Genomic DNA, 23138 nt, shown 5'->3' with positions numbered 1-23138 from the left:
CTTTCATTCATAGAGGGACCTTGCTGGGTCTTTGCTATTACATTCATATGGAGGGGCCTTGCTGTGTCTCTGCTCTTTCATTCATAGAGGGGCCTTCCTGGGTCTGTGCCAACAGGGGCCTTGCTGTGTCTATGCTCTTTCATTCATAGAGGGGCCTTGCTGGGTCTCTGCTACTACATTCACGGAGGGGCCTTGCTGTGCCTCTGCTCTTTCATTCATAGAGGGGCCTTGCTGGGTCTCTGCTACCACATTCATGGAGGGGCCTTGCTGGGTCTCTGCCAAGAGGGGTCTTGCTAGGTCTCTGCTATTACATTCATATGGAGGGGCCCTTGCTGGGTCTCTGCCAAGAGGGGCCTTGCTGTGTCTCTGCTCTTTTATTCATAGAGGGGCCTTCCTGGGTCTGTGCCAACAGGGGCCTTGCTGGGTCTCTGCTATTACATTCATGGAGGGGCCTTGCTAGGTCTCTGCTCTTTCATTCATGGAGAGGCCTTACTGGGTCTCTGGGGCCCTTGCTGTGTCTCTGCTCTTTCATCCATAGAGGGGCCTTGCTGGGTCTCTACCAAGAGGGGCCTTGCTGTGTCTCTGCTATCACATTCATATAAGGATCTTGCTGTGTCTCTGCCAACAGGGGCCTTGCTGGGTCTCTGGGGCCCTTGCAGTGTCTCTGCTCTTTCATTCATTGAGGGGCCTTGCGGAGTCTCTGCCAAGAGGGGCCTTGCTGAGTCTCTGCTATTACATTCATGGAGGAGATTTGCTGTTCCTTAGAGCTGCTGATTAACTGTGCAGACTGCATCTCTGTTGTTAGTCATTAGCACTAAAACATCAGTCACATGACAGTTCGAATTTGTTCCTCACCCTCACCTATTCTGTTTTCTTTCTCGGTACTCCAATGTGGCACTTGGTGCCACAGCCCACCTGCCAAGTTGTTTTGCCTGCCTAAAGTAAAGTCGTCCCTGATGGTGGATCACAGGAATCGTCAGGCAGAGGGGTCCTGTCATCGGATTGGCTTGCCCAGCACTGACTCAGCTGTGGAATGGCCAATAGGGGAAGGCAGCTTGATGGCCAAGGTCTCCAGGACTCTCTGAACAAATCTGAATCCTATTATGGGATATTATCTACTGTTAAATTCTGCTCCGTACTTGTACGTTTTTTATTTTTACACTGTATTGAGGATTTGTTCTGTTCTATGTATTGTATTGTATTGACCCACTTCTGCATAGCCAACCTACCTGGAAAGGGGTCTCCCTCTGAACTGCCTTTCTGGAGGTTTCTTCCATTTTTTTTTCCCTACTAGGTTTTTTTCCTTTTCCTTAGCGATGTGGCTAGAAGTGTAACAGCAATGCCACCCACCCAAGTCAGTGTTGAAAGACAATTTTCAGCTCCAAAAATAATCAAGTCAGATTTAAGAGCTTCTATGAAAGAGGATCTGGCAGAAGCAATTCTGTTTCTTAGAACACTGTATTGAGTTCATTTGGGATTTTATTTAACACCTATTCTACTCTACAGCTGTACTCCGAGTTTAATACATAAACTGTTTTAGGTTGGGCAGCACAGTGGCGCAGTGGGTAGCGCTGTTGCCTCACAGTTAGGAGACCTGCAGGTTCGCTTCCCGGGTCTTCCCTGCGTGGAGTTTACATGTTTCCTCCTGGTGCTCCGGTTTCCTCCGTCCAAAGACATGCAGGTTAGGTGCATTGGCGATCCTAAATTGTCCCGCGTGTGTGTTCTGCGGTGGGCTGGCGCCCTGCTCGGGGTTTGTGTCCTGCCTTGCCCCCTGTGTTGGCTGGGATTGGCTCTAGCAGACCCCTGTGACCCTGTAGTTAGGATATAGCGGGTTGGATAATGAATGACTGACTGACGGACTGTTTTAGGTTTTCCAGCTTTTGTTTTTGTTTTAAAACTACCAAAGAATGTGGTACCAAAGAATGTGGTTTCTATTTTTGAACTGGTAAAGTTCCTGTTCCTGATTTTTATGCATACTACTACTTTATAGACACTTAAAAGCAATGAATAAAACCTTATTGTTATCATTTTTTGTGTCTTTTGTTTATCTGGCCAATATGGCAGAGGCTCAGCTTCCTAGCCAGTAGTTCTGTGGGTAAATGACGTGTATGTTGCCTTCCCTCAATCAACATAGAAAATACATTAGCATATTAAATACAGAGGAGCTGGAGTCCGGGAGTCGAAGGATTTATCTACCGACTCCACAGCCCTGGTTGGGAGACAGAAGGCAAAACTCACGAAGAGGAGCGGATGGAGACATTTCACTGGGTTTTGAAAACTGAAGAAGAGATTGGGGTTAGGATTAAAAAAAATGAATATGCACCCGAGTCTGACTTTGGTGTAATCGTGTCTGGGGTTTGGGGGCACCCCCTGGAGGTCCTAACGTGTAACCATTCCAGGTAATACTTTAGTTTAGGTACTGCATTTATTATCCATGAACTGTTACGTAACAAGACCTTAATAAGTTTTTCTCTTGGCCTTAATAATGTCAGTAAGGTGCTAATTCATCTCTGTGCAGTGAGGCACAGTAGGAACCTTTCCCTGTCTTCCTGAAAATGAAGGATTTACAGGTCATACACTTAAAAATGGAACATCAAGTGAACCACGTCTCACTTCGGCTATCTCTGATCACTGCCATGCAAAGTTATTTTAGTGGGCTGTATTAACTTTATTGATGTTTTGTAAGTGTTACGGAGAGGAAAAGCAGCCGGTGATTCAAGTCGTGTTACACAACAGCAGATGAGTATTAAGTGCATTTTTGCAGGACATAAACTCAAGTGTTACCCAATTCTAAGACTACGACTGCTTCCCATTAAACTCTTTCCTTGTTCTTCAAACCTAAAGTTTTCTCACGTGACGCTCTACCACATCCTAAACGGCATAAGGTTTTCCTCAAGTGTCTGCTAGCGATGCAGAATGTTGTAATTTCCTTCCCACTGGTTTCTGATGAACTCCAGTAGCCTTTTCTACTAAAATGCAAGTATGTAGGGGACAATACTGGTGGCCGAAAGCGATGTTCTCATTCAGGACCCTAAAACTTACCAGGGATGAAGTTTTAAAAGTTTAGGCCTGTAGTAGTATCTGCACAGAGGTCACTTTGACTTATAGAAACCCGACAGGCTCTCTTGACTATAAAATGGATCGCCAATGCAAGTCAGCTAAATACTGGGAGAGGCAGGCGTGTGCAAGCCGCTTGTACCCCAGTTCACTTCTCCAGCTCCTTGAGGTAAATTAACTGAAATTAAAATTAAAAATTATGTTCCAAGAGATTTAACTATGCCCAGGGCTGGAAATAAAAGACAAAGAGTAGATGACAAAGTAGAACGTCGTAAAGAATTCAAAAACGTTGAGGCGATAAACATGCAGAGCAGGTTAGAGATAATGGAAGTACGAAAATTCGAAAGTCTCAAAAAAAGGATAGTAAAAATCACATTAGCGCAAACAAACGGAAATTATTACTCAGTGAAATAATGGAACAGCGGAAAGAGATGGAATATATGGACATAGGTGATATGACAGAAGTATGTAGATATTGTTCAGATTTAAACTTTAAGTCAGAGTCTTGTAGATCGTCCAATTTGTGTTGCCATCAGGTAGTAGTAATGATACTTCCCAATGAAGAGGCGTATCTGTGAGAATTAAAAGATTTGTTGTTTGGTGAAAGTGAAATCCTGCGAGAGAAAACGTCAAGCCCGGCGAGATTTGGAAAAGCCCCGCCCACATCTAAAACATTTACGACCACGCACACGGGTCAATCATTTGTCATTTGTGTGAATGCTATTGTCAGACAGAGTTTGTGTAGCGAGAATGAAACGAAGTATGAAGTCCCGTGAGATGGAGACTTTGAACGTAAGATCCTTTCAAGTCACGCCATACTTACAACTATTTTCAAACAAGACCACCGTCATCTAACTTCTCAGTCGTGTGAATGCTTTTGTCAGACACATTTCCTGCGCTCTCAGCTCTTATAAATTTTACCAGGACATTAATTTTATATGTTCTAGATGACATGTGAATTACAAAGCAATGAGGAAAGAGCAGGGACAAACATTCGAAAAAAGTCATTTTATTTATTAGAGAGAAAGAAACGATATTAAGTCACAGGCGGTTATACGTTGCGTTGTCACGATGCAAGTCCAAAATTCAATGCGATCCTGACAAAAAGTGAACTCCAAATATTGTTTTTACTAAAGTTTTAAAGTAAAGAGTGAAAATAATGCATATGTAACAATCCCCATGAAAACGACCATCTCTTTAAATTGTACATCCGGTAAACCAAACCCGGGTGTGGGCGAGCAAAGCAAGCAGGGGGAGGAACTCCTTAGTTAAAAAAAAAATAAAATTTTAATCTAGGCTGCTGTCATCTCTGTCAAGTTAAATAGAGCATTTATGCGCACTGGTCACGCCCCTGGTCACGCCCACTGTAAGACACGCCCCATCCTAAAACTGCATCCACCACATTCACCTTCCATCTGGCAAATCTGTCAATCATCCAGCTGTCATTGGGTTAGCCAGCCTTTTGGGGGTAACTAGGGGGGCCTCAAGCCTACAGGCCATCATTGTTCTTCCTCTTTTAGCCTACAGATCAGGTTTCTGTCAGGCCCTTATTTTTGATTCCCTTCTTAGCGTCTCCTGCTGCCAACAGATTTTGTTGTGCCTTAAAAGAGAAGGAGCTCTCATTAAAACGAGGTCCAGCAGGTGAATCAGCAATGAAAACGTGTCGAGAGGCGATCGGCTGAATGTTATGTCAAAGTCGCCGGAAGGAGTTGAGGAGCCGGGTGGGTTCAGCAGCTCATCTCAGGCCCCACTTTGTGGCTGGCATCCTGTATCATAAAGGACATCGTGCAGATCAGAGAAGCAGATGTGCGTCACTGCCCTAGTGGTGTTAAGTGATGGATGCAGATGGAAGGCGGCGGCCTTCTTTAGTCACATGATGCCATCAAAACGCTAAAAATAATAAAGGAAACACTGCGCCTTCATGGCTGCTGACATAAACATTGTGGGCACAACCGCAGCAAATATGTTAGGCCATTTGCTCAAGTGATAAACAAGACCAGCATTTCAACACTTCTTTTTCTCCTTCATTGTGAAGGCCGAGAGAGGTGTCGTGTGAACAAGGAAAAGAGAGAGCCATCTCGATGACAAGCGGACGACTCACCACTTCACACCACTAGGGCAGTGACGCACATCTGCTTCCCTGATCTGCACGATCTCCTTTATGAAACAGGATGCCAGCCACAAAGTGGGGCCTGAGATGAGCTGCTGAACCCACCCGGCTCCTCAACTCCTTCCGGCGACTTTGACTTAACGTTCAGCCGATCGCCTCTCGTCACGTTTTCATTGCTGATTCACCTGCTGGATGAAATGGTCTCCAAAAAGCACACAAACCTCTGTTTAACACATGCATGAAAAAAAAAAATATTCCAAGGTGCTTATTTACCCCACCCAAAAAAACGAAATGTGCAGACAGCTTAAGAAATGAAGATAATCTCTCTATATTTTAAATGCAATGTCTGTCTGTCTGCCTGCTTTTCATGAGAGAACTACCATATCTACTTGTGGATAAGTTCTCCTGGGGCTTGATTTTACTGTATAATTTCTGGTATTTTATAATGTCGGTCATATAAGTTGAATGCGTAAACCTTACGCTGTGATGGATGGCTGGGGTCCATGCCTGGCTGGGACGCCCCTGCAGCATATGTACCAGGGGTCCAAGCATGAGAAACACAACATCTCCCCCTGGACGCCAGACTGCAGCCTCCCTGGGTTGCAGCGGTGCCTCGGACTCCCCCGGGGTTTCATGGGAGTTGGAGTTTGGTGCAGCCCTGTTGGGTTCCGCAGGCACCGCCAGGGGGTGCTGCAGCAGGAGCGGCTGGCCCCTTTTGGGCACTGGTTTTGCCACACCCGGAAGTACAGCTGGATGTCGGCAACCAAGCACATGGAGCACTTCCGGGTGCCCAATAATAGGAGCCAACAACCACCACTCAGCGGCCAGAGTCGGGTGGAGGAGGACGAGGTTGCCTGGGAGGAGTGCTGGTGCCGAAGGAGAGAGCTTTTCTTTGTGTGGTTAGCTTTTTGAACTGTGTTGTGGCTGGGGGAGACGGGGAAGATGTGCCCTTCAGCTGAAGAATAAATAAAAGTTTATTTATCTTATACGTGCCTCCAGTGTGAATCTGTGTCGGGTCAGGCATCTATATAGCACCTTTTGTTACAATGCTATTGGGCCAAGAGATTACGATATGCCAGCGCCCACCTGAGAGAGGAACCACGGAGCACACGGCCTTTTTTTTCTAAGTGGGTGCGGCAATGCACTGTATCAGTGGGTGCTCCTAACCTCTCTCTCTCTATTGTGCCTACGTGACCACACAGTAATACCCGCACGATTCTGAAACTATCATCGACGATGGAGCGTTCAATCAGAAGAAAATATGAAGCTGGTTTTAAATTAAAAGTCATTGAAGTAGCGAAGGAAATTGGTAACTGCGCTGCTGCTACAAAATTCGATGCATCTGAGAAACTGATGTGAGATTAGAGGAGGCAAAAAGATGGAAAGAAAATGAATAACAATTAAGTTTTGCATTTTTGAACAGGCGTATAAGTCGGGGTCTAATTTATTCATTTAATATGATCGATTTTAATATGAAATTTATTATATTTAATATGATCGATTTTTCGGGTTTCAAGACCCGACTTATGTGTGAGCATATATGGCATTTTAACAGATTTAGATTGGATTTTCTTCTGTAATTTGCTGAAATATTCCAGCTGATTTTGCAACTGCTCTCATCGTGTGAAGTACCGCAGTTTGCTTGTGGGAGTGATTTATTCGCGCTAATCTGAGAGAGAGGCTGCGAGCTGAGGGGAGGATGAAGCGTGACCTCAGGAGTGGGGTGCTGGGCAGGGCCCTCCTCACTCACGTGTCAGCCTCCGTTCGAATCGCTCTACCTCTGACCACGTTTTGGAGCGTAACTTGCCTCCGCTTAGCTAGCGATACCTGTTTGTTTATTGATTGTCCTGCACACAGAAGGAGGTTTGGGGGCTCCAGCCAGGAGAACACAGTTTAATGAAATTGTAAAAGCCAAACCTTTAAGTCAGGGTTTTCAAACTCCAGTCCTGGAGGCCCCAGTGACTGCAGTGGTTTTCATTCTAACCCTTTTTCCTAACTAGCGACCTGTTTTTACTGCTAGTGAACTTCTTTTGAATTCATTTTAATTGATTTGCTCTTGAAGACTCAGACCCCATAATTGTTTCTTTTTCTTTAATTAGCCGCCAAACAATAACGAGATACAAAATGAGCCAAAACAACTGGTGTCCATCATACAATATCTGAAAATAAAGAAAGATGAAGGTCTCAGGAATGTTGATCTGCTCAAGTCCCCAGTGCTCTTAGAAAAGAGAAAATCAACAATTTCAGAAATGTCTGCTGATGCACCACGAGAGCAGCGAAAAGCGACGGAATTAATTAACGACAAGAATTGGTGCCTCATTAATGAACTGGTTGGGGTTTGAAGCCCTGCCTTAGTTGGTCTTCTGTTGGTTCACTCACTTCACATTTCATTTCTATTTGGGTGCCATTTAAGGAAAGAAATGAAGCAATTCAGAGGAACGATGAAGAAATTCAGGGGAACAAATCTTAAAAAAATCAAATCAATTAAAATGAAAGGAAAAGGAGTTAATTAGCAGGTCACTAATTAAGAAAAGGGTTAGAATGAAAACCTGCAGCCACGGTGGCCTCCAGGACCGGAGTTTGAGACCCCTGCCCTATAAGTTCTGAAAACACTTTCAAAAATGGCCACTAGAGGCAGGTATACTGTGAAACTCTGGCTAGATTAAAGGTTAAAGCAGAATCTTAACAAAAATAAAGAGGTGCACTTCCATAAAATGTTTGTAACAAGAACAAAGCTCCATAGAGGATGAAAGGTAAAATGGAGTTGCCTAAAACAAAAAGCAATCCAGGTACAGAAATCCAGAACGAGGTCCAAAAACAGAGCAATAAGGTTTAGAAATTCAAAAAATCAGAAGAAACACAACTGCCAAGCACATTTAAAAATGAAATTCCAGGAACTGTGGAAGACCCTCCAGATTTATAGGGTGGCAGGCAGCTCCTGGGGGTGATTGGCAGCTGGCCCCGCCACTTGGAGACCACCCAAAATTCTCATGGAACATAACACAGGCCAGCTTATAGACGAGATCAAAAATAAAAAAAAAATCAAAGCACACAATCAACAAAAGCAACAATAACATAAATAAATGGCACAAAAATTAGCAAAAAAAAGCACATGCAAGTTGCAATTTCTTTGAACTCTGTACATGACATAATCAATAAAAGCCCAAAAAAACCTATAAATTAATCTTATCAAAATGAAGATAGCACAGTGGCCAGCAATGAATCCTTAAAGAACCAGCATCTTGCATCTAAATCCAAAATTCAGTCTGTGCACAGTTTGCATGTTATGCAACCCCAAATGGGCGCTGCCATTCTGATTTTGCTTCTTCTAAATTTCAAATAATGGACTGGGGTTCTGTGCACCAGTGGGCCCTGAGATGGACTGGCATTCAGGATTGGTTCCTGCCCTTTATCTAATGTTACCAAGAAAGGCTCCATCCCACTCGAATCCTGCCTGGGACTGAGAGGGTTCAATGATGTCAGTCTTCTTGAATCAATTCAGGGTTGCAGCACAAAAGGAAAGGCCAGAAATAACACTAGATAGATAGATAGGAAAGGCACTATATAATGGAGAGATAGATATAGGAAAGGCACTAAATAATTAGTCATATAGATGGACAGATATGATTGGAACTATATTATTAGACAGACAGGAAAGGCATAGTATAATAGATATAGAAAATGCATATATGATAGATAATAAAAGGTGCTATGTAGCAGATAAATAGATATATAGATAGATAATATATTTTACTTATATAGCATAGATAGATAGATAGATAGATAGATAGATAGATAGATAGATAGATAGATATTTATCTGACCCCCGGGGGGTAAATTGGATTTTTATAGAAGCCCTTTGAATAAGTAAATTCATGAATTTGTAGTTAAGTAATTACGTGAATTAATAAATAAATGCATACACACACTGGTCTGAATATGGAGTGCTTGTTCATCGCAGGAGACATTATCTAAACAATACGTACTGATATTAATAACTTCTTTGGAGGCACCTACTTTCATGCTTTTAATAAAACTGGTAAAACAAATATTTTCCCTTCGAAGTATCGTTTTCATGTCGGGAGACCTTTCCGTAAGCGGAGGGCATGTGAGGACATTAAAATAAACCAAACTTTACCTTCTGACGTTTGGAGATAACCGCAAATGTTAACACCGCCAGCTTAAATAACCGAACCACCTGTGCAAAACACGAAAATATGCTTTGTCCTTTTAAAGTACTCTTGAGCGAATGAAATGTGATTGACAAGCCTTCGCGCCACTAAGGAGAGGTACCGGCCACAACGATAGGGCGGTACAAAGCGTTCCAACAACCAATCGAAGAACACAGTCCGCTGCAGAATGCGGAAATACGGTAACATAGTTTAGTTAAGGGACAGACTCAATTTTTTGTGATTGTGAAATTGCGATGTATTAGTTATCCATAAACTGTTTAGTTTATCACAACTATTGTTAAGTTAATGTGTTTTAAATTACACAATTTATTTCTTTCAAATATTCAGGTTGCTGTATTAGAAGAGTTTTGAACATAAAAGTGCAGCCCATCGGCGATTTTTCGCTCGAGTTCAAATTGTGTTTTTGAAAGACGGTCCCTGGTCTGATCCTTCCAGCACCGCTGCGGCATGGCTACGAGTCCGAAGAAGGAGACTGACCTCTACCGGGATACCTGGGTACGATTCTTGGGTGAGTTTCAAACTTGAACGCAACACCGCGTAGTGGAAACGATTGAGACGTTAAAGAGCGGAAAGTGAACGGGTAGTCAGGGGAGAAAGGCGTTTAGAATGGCGGCGGTGCCAAGCGCCGATTGCAGGCTGAAAAGTTGTCATCGAGCTCCGAGCAGGTGGAGCCTCATGAAGTGAGCCGTCCTCGGTTTGTTCAAACGTTTTGGTTTTTCATTTTGAAGTGTTAATATACGATATCAAAAGGATGCTTTACAGTTTATATCTAAATACAGTTAAACCTAACGAGCAGAATGCGATGCCTGATGCCCTTCTTCCAGAAGTCCATACCGACGCTCAAAATAATTTAACCTTTGCGTCTTCTTGTGCTAGAAAGACACACACATCTCAACAAAATAAAAGTGAAGCAGAACTGAAATCGTTTCCAGACATTTAAAACGCTGCTGTAAGATCCCATGGTGAGAGAAGGCACCTCCGATTTAAGCTGCTCGTCATTGCTGAGCTCACCCGCATTGGTTGGTGTCTGTCAGCACCCTGACAAATGACTGCTGTCCTTTTGTTGTGACACATTGTATATAAAGATGTTAAATCTCAAATTAGAAAGATAAAACTCTTGCAAATGTCTTTTTGGAAATGCTGATCTGAATTTGTGGCAGCATTGTAAAGTATTTCATTTGTGTGGAACGAAATTGCCTTTAATGAGAATAATTACGTTTGACATTTTGTTAATGTCTTCTGAACCTGAATTTGAAATATGGTGCGAAAAACATTAACTCAACTGCTGTTTGAAGGTTACATTTTTTTTTTTTTTTTTTAACAGGCAGGGAATTTGTTTTTGGGTGTTCAAGAAACTAGCAACTTGGTAACTGAAATTGTAAGGACGCTGAGAAAGTCCCGGCCGCAGCATACTGTTTGGGGCGTGGCTTAAATATGGGCGGGATTCCATGTTTAACTCCGCCTGTATTTGCACACTAAGGCCAAAAGAATGCGGACACCCCTCCAAAAAATTGTTGTCAGGCTTGTCATTGTTAGCAGGCTACACACAGCTGCGCAGTCAGTCTCCACTGGGTGGTACTCTCATAGAATGCCACCTTTGCCACAAGGCTTCCCAGGTCAACTGAAAGTGCCACTATTGTGAAGGAGGAGCATCACGGAGCCACAAGGGCACAGCCATGAAGTGCTGATGTGCACATGGCCTCTTCCTGCATGGCACCATTCGCCAAACTGCCTCTGGAAGCAACATCAGCCCAAGAACGGTGCGTCAGGGGGTTCATGAAAAGGGTTTACATGGCCGAGCATCGGCTAGTGTGGTGTACAGCGCACTGCCATTGAAGTCTGGAGTAGTGGAGACGTATTCTCTGGACTGACGGGTCACACTTCACTATCTGGCAGTTCTGATGAACAAATGGGTTGGGAAGATGCCAGGAGAACCTCCCGCTTGGCATAGATATTAGTTAGAAAATGCACACAGGGTGCAACATTCGGGTGTGTTTGGTGACTAAGCTAACTGACAGTAACGTGTAAGCAGTACACTTTTTTTAGTTAATTTATTTCGAGAGACACATACCTAAAAATAGGGAAGCCTTGAAAGGCAGATGATTTTTATAATGTCAAATCATTGGTACAGCACGTTGGCGCATCCACGACATGACAAAACAACTCAGGATCCCGGTTGGCAACCTCCTCAGGCAGACACACGGTCCAGTCCTACCCTCCGGAAATGACCCTCTATCTGCCGCAGCCAGGTGTTACGTGGGCGACCCCTTGGCCTGGTCCAGCCACTCTGAGTGCCGGGTCACCCTCGGGTAATCGCGCCACATGGCTGTAGTGCCGTACCTGACGCTCCCTCACGGTGCAGGTCATGTGCCTCATTCGGGACTCCATGAGCAACACAAATTCAAACCAGTGGGACCCAAGGACCCTCCGAAGAGACACACATGAAGGAGCCCAGTCTTCATCTCAGGTCACTGGATAGCGTCCATGTCTCACACGTCTTGGACCTTCGTCCTTTTGCTGGTATTGGGAGCGCCACACACCCCTTTCCAGCGACCTCATGACCCCCCCTGCTCTCCCAATCCGTCTACTGACTTCACAGGAAGAGTCACCAGAGTCACGTGAATGTCACTGCCGGGGTAAGTAAACCTCTCGATGACGAGGTCGATGCTCCCTCCGCAGACAGACACACTGCTGATGGCCGTGCCCAAGAGGTCATTACATTCCTGGCTCTTTGGTTTTTATCAGGACCCTCGCAACCCCAGACACTCAGACCCCTCGGTCAGTCTGTCGAGCACCCCGATCAGAGCCTCCATTGATAATCAATCCATCCAACCCGCTACATCCTAACTACAGGGTCACGGGGGTCTGCTGCAGCCAATCCCAGCAAGCACAGGGTGCAAGGTAGGAACAAATCCCGGGCAGGGCTCCAGCCCACCACAGGGCACACACACCCATGCACCAAGCACACACTAGGTATAATTTAGGACCACCTTACCTGCATGTCTTTGAACTGTGGGAGGAAATCCACGCCGACACGGGGAGAACATGCAAACTCCACGCAGGGAGTGACCTGGGAAGCGAACCCAGCAGCGCTACCCACTGCGCCACCGTGCTACCCCTCCATTGATAATATATATTTATAATTACTTATTTATCATTTCGACATCTCCAAATTTATTTTATAGAAAAGCCCAATGGCGTTTGTCTGAGATTTCCTAACAGCTCTTCCTTCTAAAGAAAGCAGTTTCTATTTCTGAAAAAGAAAAGCAGCATCAAGTGAAGACTGCCCCCTGTTGAGCAGCTGTTAGCATGATGAACGAATCACTTTAATTGGACAGCAGGCTCACTCAGTGTCCCCTTTAGCGGTGGCAGCAAGCTCCTTGGTGGCAGTTGCTGAGTTTTTTATATTTTTACTCATTTTTAATAGCCATCCTTTGTGACTTTTATCTGAACCTGCAGGTTATGCCAATGAGGTTGGTGAAGCATTTCGAGCTCTGGTGCCAGTGGGTCTGGTCTGGGCAACTTATGGTGTGGCCACTGCCTATGTGACTGCAGATGCCATTGACAAGGGCAAGAAGGCAGCAGTGGTGAGTTTTCAGTTTGACCCTACTGTTGTATTCCATACAATGGAGGAGGCTTATCAGGGTCTAGAGACCTCGTTGCTTTGCGTCATTTCTCTGTAGGCACATGAGGGTGACGTCTTATTGGCTTCATCGGGTTTAGGATGCCATCTTACACAGGAAGTTTAAATTCTCATCAGATGAGATGTCAGCGAGCTGCACTTGTCTTTAATTCTTTTAGCCGTCATGCCTTTTGTTGTTCTTAACCTGTGCTGCTTTTTTTGCCTCTCAGGCACATGGAGAATCGCCAGGGAAAAGCACAAGAGTGGCAACTGCGGTAGTGGATACTTTTGTGTGGCAGGCCCTCGCCTCTGTGGCCATCCCCGGATTCACCATCAACAGGGTCTGCGCTGCCTCTCTCTTTCTGCTGGCCAAGACAACACGGTGGCCCCTGCCTGTGCGCAAGTGGACCACCACAGCTATCGGCCTTTCGACAATCCCCTTCATCATCAAGCCTATTGACAGGTACGAGAGCAGTTGCTGCCCTGCAAGAAGTCAAAGCTTCTCGACAACCGTTTAGGCTCCCATCTCTCCCGTTAAGACCACTCTATCTTATGCTTGAACACTACAGTAATCCTAAATCTGGCGTCACCATCACCGCTACCAGTTTAAAAGCCATTTTCCGGGTTTACCCATTTTAGCGAAATGCAATACATTTTATTTTTGTAGAGCCCAAAATCACACAAGTGTCGCAGTGGGCTTTAACAGACCCTGCCTCATGACAGCCCCCCAGCCTTGACTCTCTAAGAAGCCAAGGAAAAACTCTCAAAAAAAACACTTGTAGGGAAAAACTGGAAGAAACCTCAGGAAAGTCAATTCAAAGAGAAACCCCTTACTAGGTATGTTGGGTGTGCAGTGGGTGTCAAAAAGATAAAGGGGGTCAATACAATACAATACACAAAACATAACACAAGTAATCCTCAATACAAATAACAAAAAATACAAGTATGAAGCAGAATTTAACAGATAGCAGAGACCCCGCCAGGCCCCTGTTGGCACAGACACTGCCAGGCCCCTCTATTGAATGTGATAGCAGGGACACCGCCAGGCCCCTCCATATGTGCTAGCAGGGACACCACAAGGTCCCTCTATTGAATGTTATAGCAAGGACACCGCCAGGCCCCTCTTTTGAATGTAATAGGAGGGACACTGACAGGCCCCTCTTTTGAATGTAATAGGAGGGACACCGCCAGGCCCCTCTTTTGAATGTAATAGGAGGGACACCGCTAGGCCCCTCTCGGTAGAGACACCGCCAGGCCCCTCCATAATGTGCTAGCAGGGACACTGCCAGGCCCCTGTTGGCAGGGACACTACAAGGTCCCTCTATTGAATGTAAATGGTAAAAATGGTAAATGGCCTGTATTTGATATAGCGCCTAACTAGAGTTCAAGAACCCCCCTAGGCGCTTTACAACACAACAGTCATTCACCCATTCACACACACATTCATACGCTGGTGATGATAAGCTACTATGTAGCCACAGCTGACCTGGGGCACACTGACAGAAGTGAGGCTGCCGAACACTGGCGCCACCAATCCTTCCGACCACCACCAGCAGGCAAGGTAGGTTAAGTGTCTTGCCCAAGGACACAACAGCTGCATTCTCATGCCAGGCCCCTCTATTGAATGTGATAGGAGGGACACTGACAGGCCCCTCCATTAATGTGCTAGCAGGGCCACCGCCAGGTCCCTCTATTGAATGTGATAGCAAGGACACCACCACGCCCCTCTATTGAATGTAATAGCAGGGACACCGCCAGGCCCCTCTATTGAATGTAATAGCAGGGACACTGCCAGGCCCCTCTATTGAATGTAATAGCAGGGACACTGACAGGCCCCTCCATTAATGTGCTAGCAGGGCCACCGCCAGGTCCCTCTATTGAATGTGATAGCAAGGACACCACCAGGCCCCTCTATTGAATGTAATAGCAGGGACACCGCCAGGCCCCTCTTGGCAGAGACACTGCCAGGCCCCTCTATTGAATGTAATAGCAGGGACACCGCCAGGCCCCTCTTGGCAGAGACACTGACAGGCCCCTCCATTAATGTGCTAGCAGGGACACTGACAGGCCCCTGTTGGGCCACAAGGTCCCTCTATTGAATGTGATAGCAAGGACAGCGCCAGGCCCCTGTAGGATAGGGACACTTCCAGGCCCCTGTTGGCACAGACACTGCCAGGACCCTCTATAATGTGATAGCAGAGACACTGCCAGGACCCTCTATATGTGATAGCAGGTACACCGCCAGGCACCTGTTGACAGAGACACTGCCAGGACCCTCTATAATGTGATAGCAGAGACACCGCCAGGCCCCTCTATTGAATTTAATAGCAGGGACACCGCCAGGCCCCTGTTGGCAGGGACACTGACAGGCCCCTCCATTAATGTGCATTAATGTGCTAGCAGGGACACTGACAGGCCCCTGTTGGGCCACAAGGTCCCTCTATTGAATGTGATAGCAAGGACAGCGCCAGGCCCCTGTAGGATAGGGACACTTCCAGGCCCCTGTTGGCACAGACACTGCCAGGACCCTCTTGACAGAGACACTGCCAGGACCCTCTATAATGTGATAGCAGAGACACCGCCAGGCCCCTCTATGAATTTAATAGCAGGGACACTGCCAGGCCCCTCTATAATTTAATAGCAGGGACACCGCCAGGCCCCTCTATGAATTTAATAGCAGGGACACCGCCAGGCCCCTCTATAATTTAATAGCAGGGACACCACCAGGCCCCTCTATAATGTGATAGCAGAGACACCGCCAGGCCCCTCTATAATGTGATAGCAGAGACACCGCCAGGCCCCTCTATATGTGATAGCAGGGACACCGCCAGGCACCTGTTGGCAGAGACACTGCCAGGCCACTCTATAATGTGATAGCAGAGACACCACAAGGCCCTTCCATGTATTGATTTAAGAATTCCAATGGTGTCCTACATACACGTTGAGTAAGATGAGTGTGACACTATCAATACAGTACAACCTGGATAACAATCAGGTCATCTTGCTTTAGACTATCAGGTACAATACAATTTATTTTTGGAAAGCCCAAAATCATTCAGGAAGTGCTGCAATGGACTTTAACAGGCCCTGCCTCTTGCCAGCCCCCCAGCCTTGACTCTCGAAGAAGACAAAGAGAACCCCTAGTAGGGAAAAATGGAAGAAACCTTGGGATTTATCTCACCAGGTCATCATTTGTTGTACAAAAGTCCCCTCTCGTAAACCTTAAGTAAGACTACAGCTAACAGACACTTCAATGGTTTCTTTCCCACAGCCGCCCTCACTCACTGGTCAGCTTGGTCCTGTGCCCCCAAACAGCCCCTTTTCCTTGTTTGTTTGACTTTGTATGTGATGCCATGTTCTGTTATCAGCAGCTCCTCACTTGCCAGTGGAAGTCATTTTGACGTCCTTGCTGAGGTCTAAGTGAAGGTCGTGTGACGTGGGCAGCATTTCATCTGATCCCACATCTGGTTTGCCTTCTTCTCCTCTTTCTTTTAGGTCAGTGGATTATCTCCTAGACTGCAGCCTTCGGAAGGTCTACGGGGGAGACCAGAGCCACAAGCCATAGCTGGGTTACTGTCATCCTGGCAAGGACGGATTCCTCAGGGTTGCACCTTGTGCTATTGAGAAGAAGGGTGGAGGGGGTGACTTCACGCTTTACGTGCCCAGCTGCCTTTTACTTGACAAGACTTGTTACATATGTGAGCCAAAATGGACGTTAACATTGAATCTTTGGTCAGTGGCAGGGCGTACAACTCCGCCACATGACAGGTCTTTGTTTAAATTGACAGAGAATAAGACTTCCAAAAACTACTGACCAGCATGTCACAGAACATCAAGAGCACAGTACTGGATATTTTATGAAATGTTTTGAGTGAGTTTGGTGCTTTTGCGTGGTTAATTTTTGGTTCAAATTAAATTTCCGTATTTCAAATATTAATGAAGATTAATGCCAGTCAGAAATCACTGAAGCAGGGCAGGCCGTCTGCATTAAGGCAGCTGGTGACAGTTTACGCGTCCTAAACACGATGCTGGATTAACTGTGCCTGGAGCCGCCCTAACACCCGGTCTATATCAGAAAGATCAAGATTTACTTCATGAACAACAAGTTTATCATAATATTGGAAATATTAAAACGTGTGCAGAAATTGAAATGTTCAAAGTGTTAAATATTATCGATTTTAATGGAAATGTGTCATTGGCACCCTCTGATAAAGGTCGATAGTGGGCTAGGAAAGGATCAAAAATGAAGTCACATTCCTAACTGGTGGCCTTGAAATTGTCTAAACCAGGGGTCCTCAATCACCACCCTGGTGGGCCGCAGGTTTTTGCTGAAACCCAATTGTTAAATAAGAAGCCCTTACTGCTCGAGTAACACTTCGTCTTCACTTTAGTGGTCTCGCCCATTAAGATTTTGAGCCCTTATTGCTCATTTTAGTCCTAAACAGCCGTATTCTCAGTTATTAATGGCTCCTTATTAGCAAAAAAAGGCAAATGACAAAAGAATCCAGCAGTTCTCCATTTACACCCCTGTGTGTGTTTATCAGGCTCAGTTCGGTTTAATTAAATACTCGGAAGGAAAGTGAAGGACTCATCCATTTTAGCCTTCCAATCATTTGGATAATCTCCTTAGAAAGGGGAAGAAAATCGAGGATAGGAGAATGAGAAGATGAAATAATTAAAATTAGGGAACACTAATTGACATTGAATAAAAGTCTGGTCCGATGGAGGTTGTAAATTATATTAACGACTTCAGAAAAAAAAAAACACTACATATTCCCCATCTTTTTTCTTTCGGCTGCTCCCGTTAGGGGTCGCCACAGCAGATCATCTTCTTCCATATCTTTCTGTCCTCTGCATCTTGTTCTGTCCTCCCCATCACCTGCATGTCCTCTCTCACCACATCCATAAACGTTCTCTTAGGCCTTCCTCTTCTCCTCTTCCCTGAGAGCTCTATCCTTAGCATCCTTCTCCCAATATACTCATCATCTCTCCTCTGCACATGTCCAAACCATCACAATCTTGCCTCTCTGACTTTGCCTCCCAACTGTCCAACTTGAGCTGACCCTCTAATGTCCTCATTTCTCATCCTGTCCATCCTCCTCACACCCAATTCAAATTTTAGAATCTTTAACTCTGCCACCTCCAGCTCTGTCTCCTGTGCCACCGTGTCCAGCCCATATAACATAGCTGGTGTCACTACCACCCTGTAGACCTTCCCTGTCACTCTTGCTGATACCCGTCTGTCTCCACCCACTCCACCCTGCCTGCACTCTCTTCTTCACTTCTCTTCCACAATCCCCATTACTCTGTACTGTTGATCCCAAGTATTTAAACTCATCCACCTTCATCAACTCTACTCCCTCATCTTCACCATTCCACTGACCTCCCTCTCATGTATTCTGTCCTGGTGGTCCTACTGACCTTCATTGCTCTCCTCTCATATCTCCACCTGTCCAGGGTCTCCTTGACCTGCAGATCACAATGTCATCAGCAAACATCACAGTCCACGGGGACTCCCGTCTAATCTCTTCTGTCTACCTGTCCATCACCATTGCAAATAAGAAAGGGGCGCAGAGCCGATCCCTGATGTAATCCCACCTCCGTCACTCCTACCGCAGACCTCACCACTGTCACACTCTCCTTGTACGTATCCTGTACAACTTTTATGTACTTCTCTGCCACTCCTGACTTCCTCATACAATACCACAGCTCCTCTCAGTCACCCTGTCCTATGCTTTCTCCAGGTCTACAAAGACACAATGTAACTCCTTTTATCCCCCCTATAACTGCTTATTACATTTTAGTAAAAATCTACCACACTTGGTTTGCAATTTCTCCATGGACTCCAAAACAAAGAAACTGGGAAATAACTCACTTCATTGGGCCAAGAGTCCAACAAAAAAAATGGAAGTTGGTTGGAACAAAAACCTGCAGCCACAGAGGGTGCCCAGGATCAAGTTTGAGAAGCCCTGCTCTAAAACAATACCTGATGTGCTTATACTTGAAAATGTTATTTTTAACCTTCTCAAAGTAGTGTTTGGAGGTCTAGGACCCCCCTGTAAAGAACATATTAAAAAGATCAAATTCATGACCAGTATCCTCAAAATAGCTAAGTGACTCTCCATGTGCCCAATTTACAAATCCCCTTTTTTTGGGTGACAAGTTCATGTCAAAGGAGTAACTCTGGCCCCTCAAATGACATTAGGGGATCGGTTGATGCGACAGCACAACTCCTAGTCCTTCCCCTCATTTAACATATTTTAATGTAGTCTTTAGCAGAAGGATGTCATTTCCTGAGCAAAATATGGCCCTAAAATGACACCCACAGTAGATATTGCCAAGGTCTCGAAGTGTTAAAGTAGATGGAGGCCCCAAACAGCTCGACCTATTACAGAATGAGACATCAAGTCAAACGATGATACGGGGATTTTTCCAGTACTGTGGAGTCAGCAATTGACAGGAAAACAGATTTCAAAGGGTGGAGAAGTAATTCTTATGGACACAAAGCTAGTAGGGTCTTGCAGATGGGAGGTAGTAGATTGATCGATTAATTAAAATAAGCTATGCTGGAACATTTAAAGGGGAAGACCGGAAAAGCCAATTCCACCGAGGAATTAGACCCCCAACCCTTCTGAAGGTGGATTAGAAGGCCAGTGTGGTGCACTCGTATGATGTTGTCCACTTGGGCTGCAAGACCCAACCCTACTCCGGTGACCCACCTTTAAAACACAGATTTAAATTCTGTTTAGACTGGTGGGCACTGTGCCTCTGGACATCTCCATATATTTAGAGATCGTAATTATAAAGGAACTAGAAAGACTGACATTTTGATACTCAAAAGCAGAGCTATTTAATCTTTACAGGAACTGGATTTGGAGTATTCAAGTTGGGCAATCCATTCTCCAGCAGCAAGTAACAGCTGTAAGAAAGTGTGGGTGGGCACAACTGTACCTTTAGACAGTGACGAGTGTCCAATGTGATACCCTGTAATTAGCATTAAGTTGGCATTGTCTGCCATCATAAGGCGCAGCCTGCAAGCCTGTCCTCTCTACTCGATCAGACAAGACTTCCACATGGTGGCATGGTTTTCCGAACTACCACCTCAAAACTCCAGGAATCATGGACTTAAACACAAGTCCACAGTCTGTTACTATGGATTTTAAATGAATAGCATTTGACTGTAAACCACACAACTGCTCCATGCGCCTTTTACAGTTCCATGTAAATCACATCATTGGTGAACAGAAACATGGTTTGGGAGTTACTGGCCACCAACACCTAGCTGGTCAAGTCGTGGCTCCACAAGTTGGAGTATTGAAGGACAACAGCCACACTGGCTCCAAAACGCCTAGAAGAGATGGGGATTGGGTTTAGGGCAGCACACATCTGAAAGGGAGGCACTTTCAGCACCTTCTTCCTGGAGAGGCCAAGCCAAGGTACCCCTTGAGGAAGGGCCAGGTCGTTCTTGAAAGCCCCTTTTTAAAAACACAAGGTCAAGTCAGACTCCTATGCAGAAGTGCCCATATAAAAATCAACCCTACTTGAGCAGTGGGCTCAAACTCCCAAAAAAAAAAAAAAAAGTGACCTTTCACCAATATTCAGTTCCCACCCCAATTCATCTAATAAATTCAGACCCTCTTGAAGTAGTCAGGCATTGAAATTTTTATTTATTAATACTCCCTAGACAAGTGACATGCAAGGGTGTCCACCATTCCACTCCTGTTGGGCATGAGAGGCTCCTTGCTGGCCTTCAGCTCTGCAGTTCTACGCCTCCAGTACAGAAGATAGACACCAAGGAAGAGGAGACCGAGGAGGCCAACGCCGAGAAATGGGGCAACCAGTGGGAACCAGGAGATGGCCTGTTCCTTACCTTCAAGAAAGGAATCATTTAGCTTTATGCTCAACTTACTTGGCAATGAGCGAAAACCCCACCTTAACTACTCACTTATCAGGGACATTGGCTGTGAAGTGTTGTCCACTGGAATGCTGTCAGTCACAGGTACCCGAGGTATGATAATCAGGGGTCCCACGACAACCTCCTTCTTCAGGCCTTTACCTAGAAGGGAAGATGACCATTAAGAACACTGGATGGCCAAAAAAAGGTCAAGCCAACACAGCAACACCAACCTGCATCTCGCCTCTTCCTGGTGGTGCACACAGAGCTACAACAGCTACACACAGAGTTTGTTCCAGGAGTGTCCAGAGCCTCCCACCTTAAAAGGTAAGTGGGACTGTTAGCACAGGTCACAGTAAGCAAGACCTTTGGGTCACAGGATGACCAGTTTTCCCTCACCCTTGAGTAAGATGGTTATAAGAGCAGGCCTTCTTAGTCACATCTAGTTGTGCAGGATCCCAGGCGATCAAAGAACAATGGATGTAGACCTGGGGACATTCAAGGTTACAGAAGAGATTAAGTTTCAAGAGTTATTTGCCCAAGCTCAGAGATGGGACCAATGCTAGAACTTAGTCATCAAGTTTAGAAAAGCTCCTGGAGACCCATTGTGACAACCAAGTATAAGCAAGACTCAAGTGAGCACTTTGTGTTCACCTGATGGTTGCCCACAAATTAACCTTAGCCTCATCTTGAGGGACATACTTGACACTCCATACCTCAGAACTAACATTTGTGAACCTGAAGGCCCGGATGGTGGCATACAGTTCGGAGGTTGCTACCCTTCGGTGGAAGTAGGAGTCAGCATTCAACCCATCAATGAGACACCTACAAAAAGCAAGGGAGCTGGTCAGCCATGTGTGATCTTCTAGAGGTAGCACACAGATGGACTCACCCATGGTTGTTGATGAGAGGGTAAACCAGACTGGAGTTGGCCAGCACAGGTGTGGTTGCTGCAACACAGCTGTCCATAAAGATACTGAGTGGCATGTGGCCATACTGGTCAACAGATGCTGCAAGGTTTATTGGGTCACCCAGAAAGAAAGTGGTAGAGGGGCTTGCTTCAGTATAGTCACCTGCAAAACAGAAGAGGTGATCTGTCAAGTCAGGTCATCTTTCATACTGATGAATTACAGCAAGGCTCACATTCATGCACACTTGAGTGGAACCCCCTAAGCCCACCCACTTATGAGCCACCTGGCATTGGGTTAGTTGTACAAGACAAACATGAAAAAGTCAATTAACCCACAGCCTCCGTAGGACAGACCCTTGTAAGCAACCTTCAGAGCCTGAAGCGGTTTCCACTTACTGTTCACAATCAGCATGGTAAAGTCTAGGTGGCCCACTCCAGAAGCATAACCCCCTGCAGGCAAGGGCATCAGTGGGGTCCAGCTAGCTGACCTAGAAAGACAAAAGAGTCTAAGTCCAGTCACGTCCAAATCAACTTCACCATCCACACAAAAGGCCACTCACTTATTGAACAAGCAGTCGATGGACACTGGGAAGGCAGAGGATGGGCTTCCAGTCCAGTTGTAGGTCAGCTCCACACTGTAAAGGAGCTGACTTGGAGTCACCTAAGAAAAAGGTCAAATTCCCTTAGATGGGAGGGATTTGGCAAAAAGACCAGGGTCTTGGCCACTTGAGGATCCAAGGTCCATGAAAGGTGCTATACAAGCCCAGCTAACCCACAGCTGACTTACCAATCGGCTAAACCGACAGTCCAGCAACCCACGGACAAAGGTCACGATGTTGTTCTGAGGGTCAAAGGAGCTCATCGGACAGGAGCCAAGTAGGAGACCATCTTTATTAATTGGAAATGCAAAACTGTTCAGAGGGACATCCACAGCCACATAGTCACTGAAGCACTGGACTGAAACTACAGCTGCAAAGAAGTAAAACATCAAATAAATGGACACTAAAGACCTCCATAAAGCCAAACTGGACAACCACATGGAAGACAAAGCCTACAAGACCATAAATTAAATCAAACAGGGAAAAACTGGAACAAAACCACTGGAAAACATGGGAATAAAAGAAGAAGACAAGAACAAAATACCAACTTGGGAGGAAGAAAAAAAAACTAAAAGACCACCTTGAGAAGATGCCAAGAAATGACAGCAACAAATCAAAAAGAAGACTTTGCAAAAGCCACCCATGGCAGCAATGGAAAAGCAAAAGACAAGAGAGAACTACACAGCAGCTCTCACCCTCACCTCCTCTTATAGGCCCTCTGGCCCCCATTACCTCAACGAGTGGGCGGAGATG

The 23138-nt window shown here is 45.5% G+C and overlaps 2 protein-coding genes across 2 annotated transcripts; one reads left to right on the top strand and one right to left on the bottom strand.

The window, feature by feature from the left end:
- The first annotated feature begins 9629 nt into the window (after window positions 1-9629).
- Window positions 9630-17137, top strand: mtfp1 (mitochondrial fission process 1). The gene is made up of 4 exons (XM_039772261.1): window positions 9630-9868; window positions 12820-12947; window positions 13213-13445; window positions 16478-17137. Exons 1-4 carry the CDS (start codon window positions 9808-9810, stop codon window positions 16545-16547), a joined length of 492 nt encoding a protein of 163 aa, XP_039628195.1. The 5' UTR covers window positions 9630-9807; the 3' UTR covers window positions 16548-17137.
- Window positions 17138-20620: 3483 nt separating this feature from the next.
- LOC120541021 (zona pellucida sperm-binding protein 3-like) lies at window positions 20621-23074 on the bottom strand. The gene is made up of 10 exons (XM_039772254.1): window positions 22966-23074; window positions 22574-22755; window positions 22347-22447; window positions 22183-22274; window positions 21769-21949; window positions 21593-21701; window positions 21276-21364; window positions 21110-21195; window positions 20928-21038; window positions 20621-20852 (listed from the first exon to the last, which is right to left on the bottom strand). The coding sequence occupies exons 1-10, from the start codon at window positions 23027-23029 to the stop codon at window positions 20653-20655; spliced, it is 1215 nt and encodes a 404-aa protein (XP_039628188.1). The 5' UTR covers window positions 23030-23074; the 3' UTR covers window positions 20621-20652.
- Window positions 23075-23138: the final 64 nt, after the last annotated feature.

The sequence above is a fragment of the Polypterus senegalus genome, chromosome 12 (genome assembly GCF_016835505.1).
Source record: "Polypterus senegalus isolate Bchr_013 chromosome 12, ASM1683550v1, whole genome shotgun sequence".
In the NCBI taxonomy this organism is placed as follows: domain Eukaryota; kingdom Metazoa; phylum Chordata; class Cladistia; order Polypteriformes; family Polypteridae; genus Polypterus; species Polypterus senegalus.
This window is presented reverse-complemented; position numbering and strand designations above follow the sequence as displayed.

Excerpts from the sequence above, each read along its gene's own strand:
- LOC120541021 (XM_039772254.1), bottom strand. The coding sequence starts at position 23,029 with ATGGGTGGCTTTTGCAAAGTCTTCTTTTTGATTTGTTGCTGTCATTTC. Across the intron at positions 22,448-22,573 it reads ACTGTCGGTTTAGCCGATTG|GTGACTCCAAGTCAGCTCCT; the intron begins GTAAGTCAGCTG and ends CCTTTTTCTTAG. Across the intron at positions 21,039-21,109 it reads CAGGAAGAGGCGAGATGCAG|GTAAAGGCCTGAAGAAGGAG; the intron begins GTTGGTGTTGCT and ends CTTCCCTTCTAG.
- mtfp1 (XM_039772261.1), top strand. The coding sequence starts at position 9,808 with ATGGCTACGAGTCCGAAGAAGGAGACTGACCTCTACCGGGATACCTGG. Across the intron at positions 9,869-12,819 it reads TACCTGGGTACGATTCTTGG|GTTATGCCAATGAGGTTGGT; the intron begins GTGAGTTTCAAA and ends CTGAACCTGCAG. Across the intron at positions 13,446-16,477 it reads ATCATCAAGCCTATTGACAG|GTCAGTGGATTATCTCCTAG; the intron begins GTACGAGAGCAG and ends TCTTTCTTTTAG.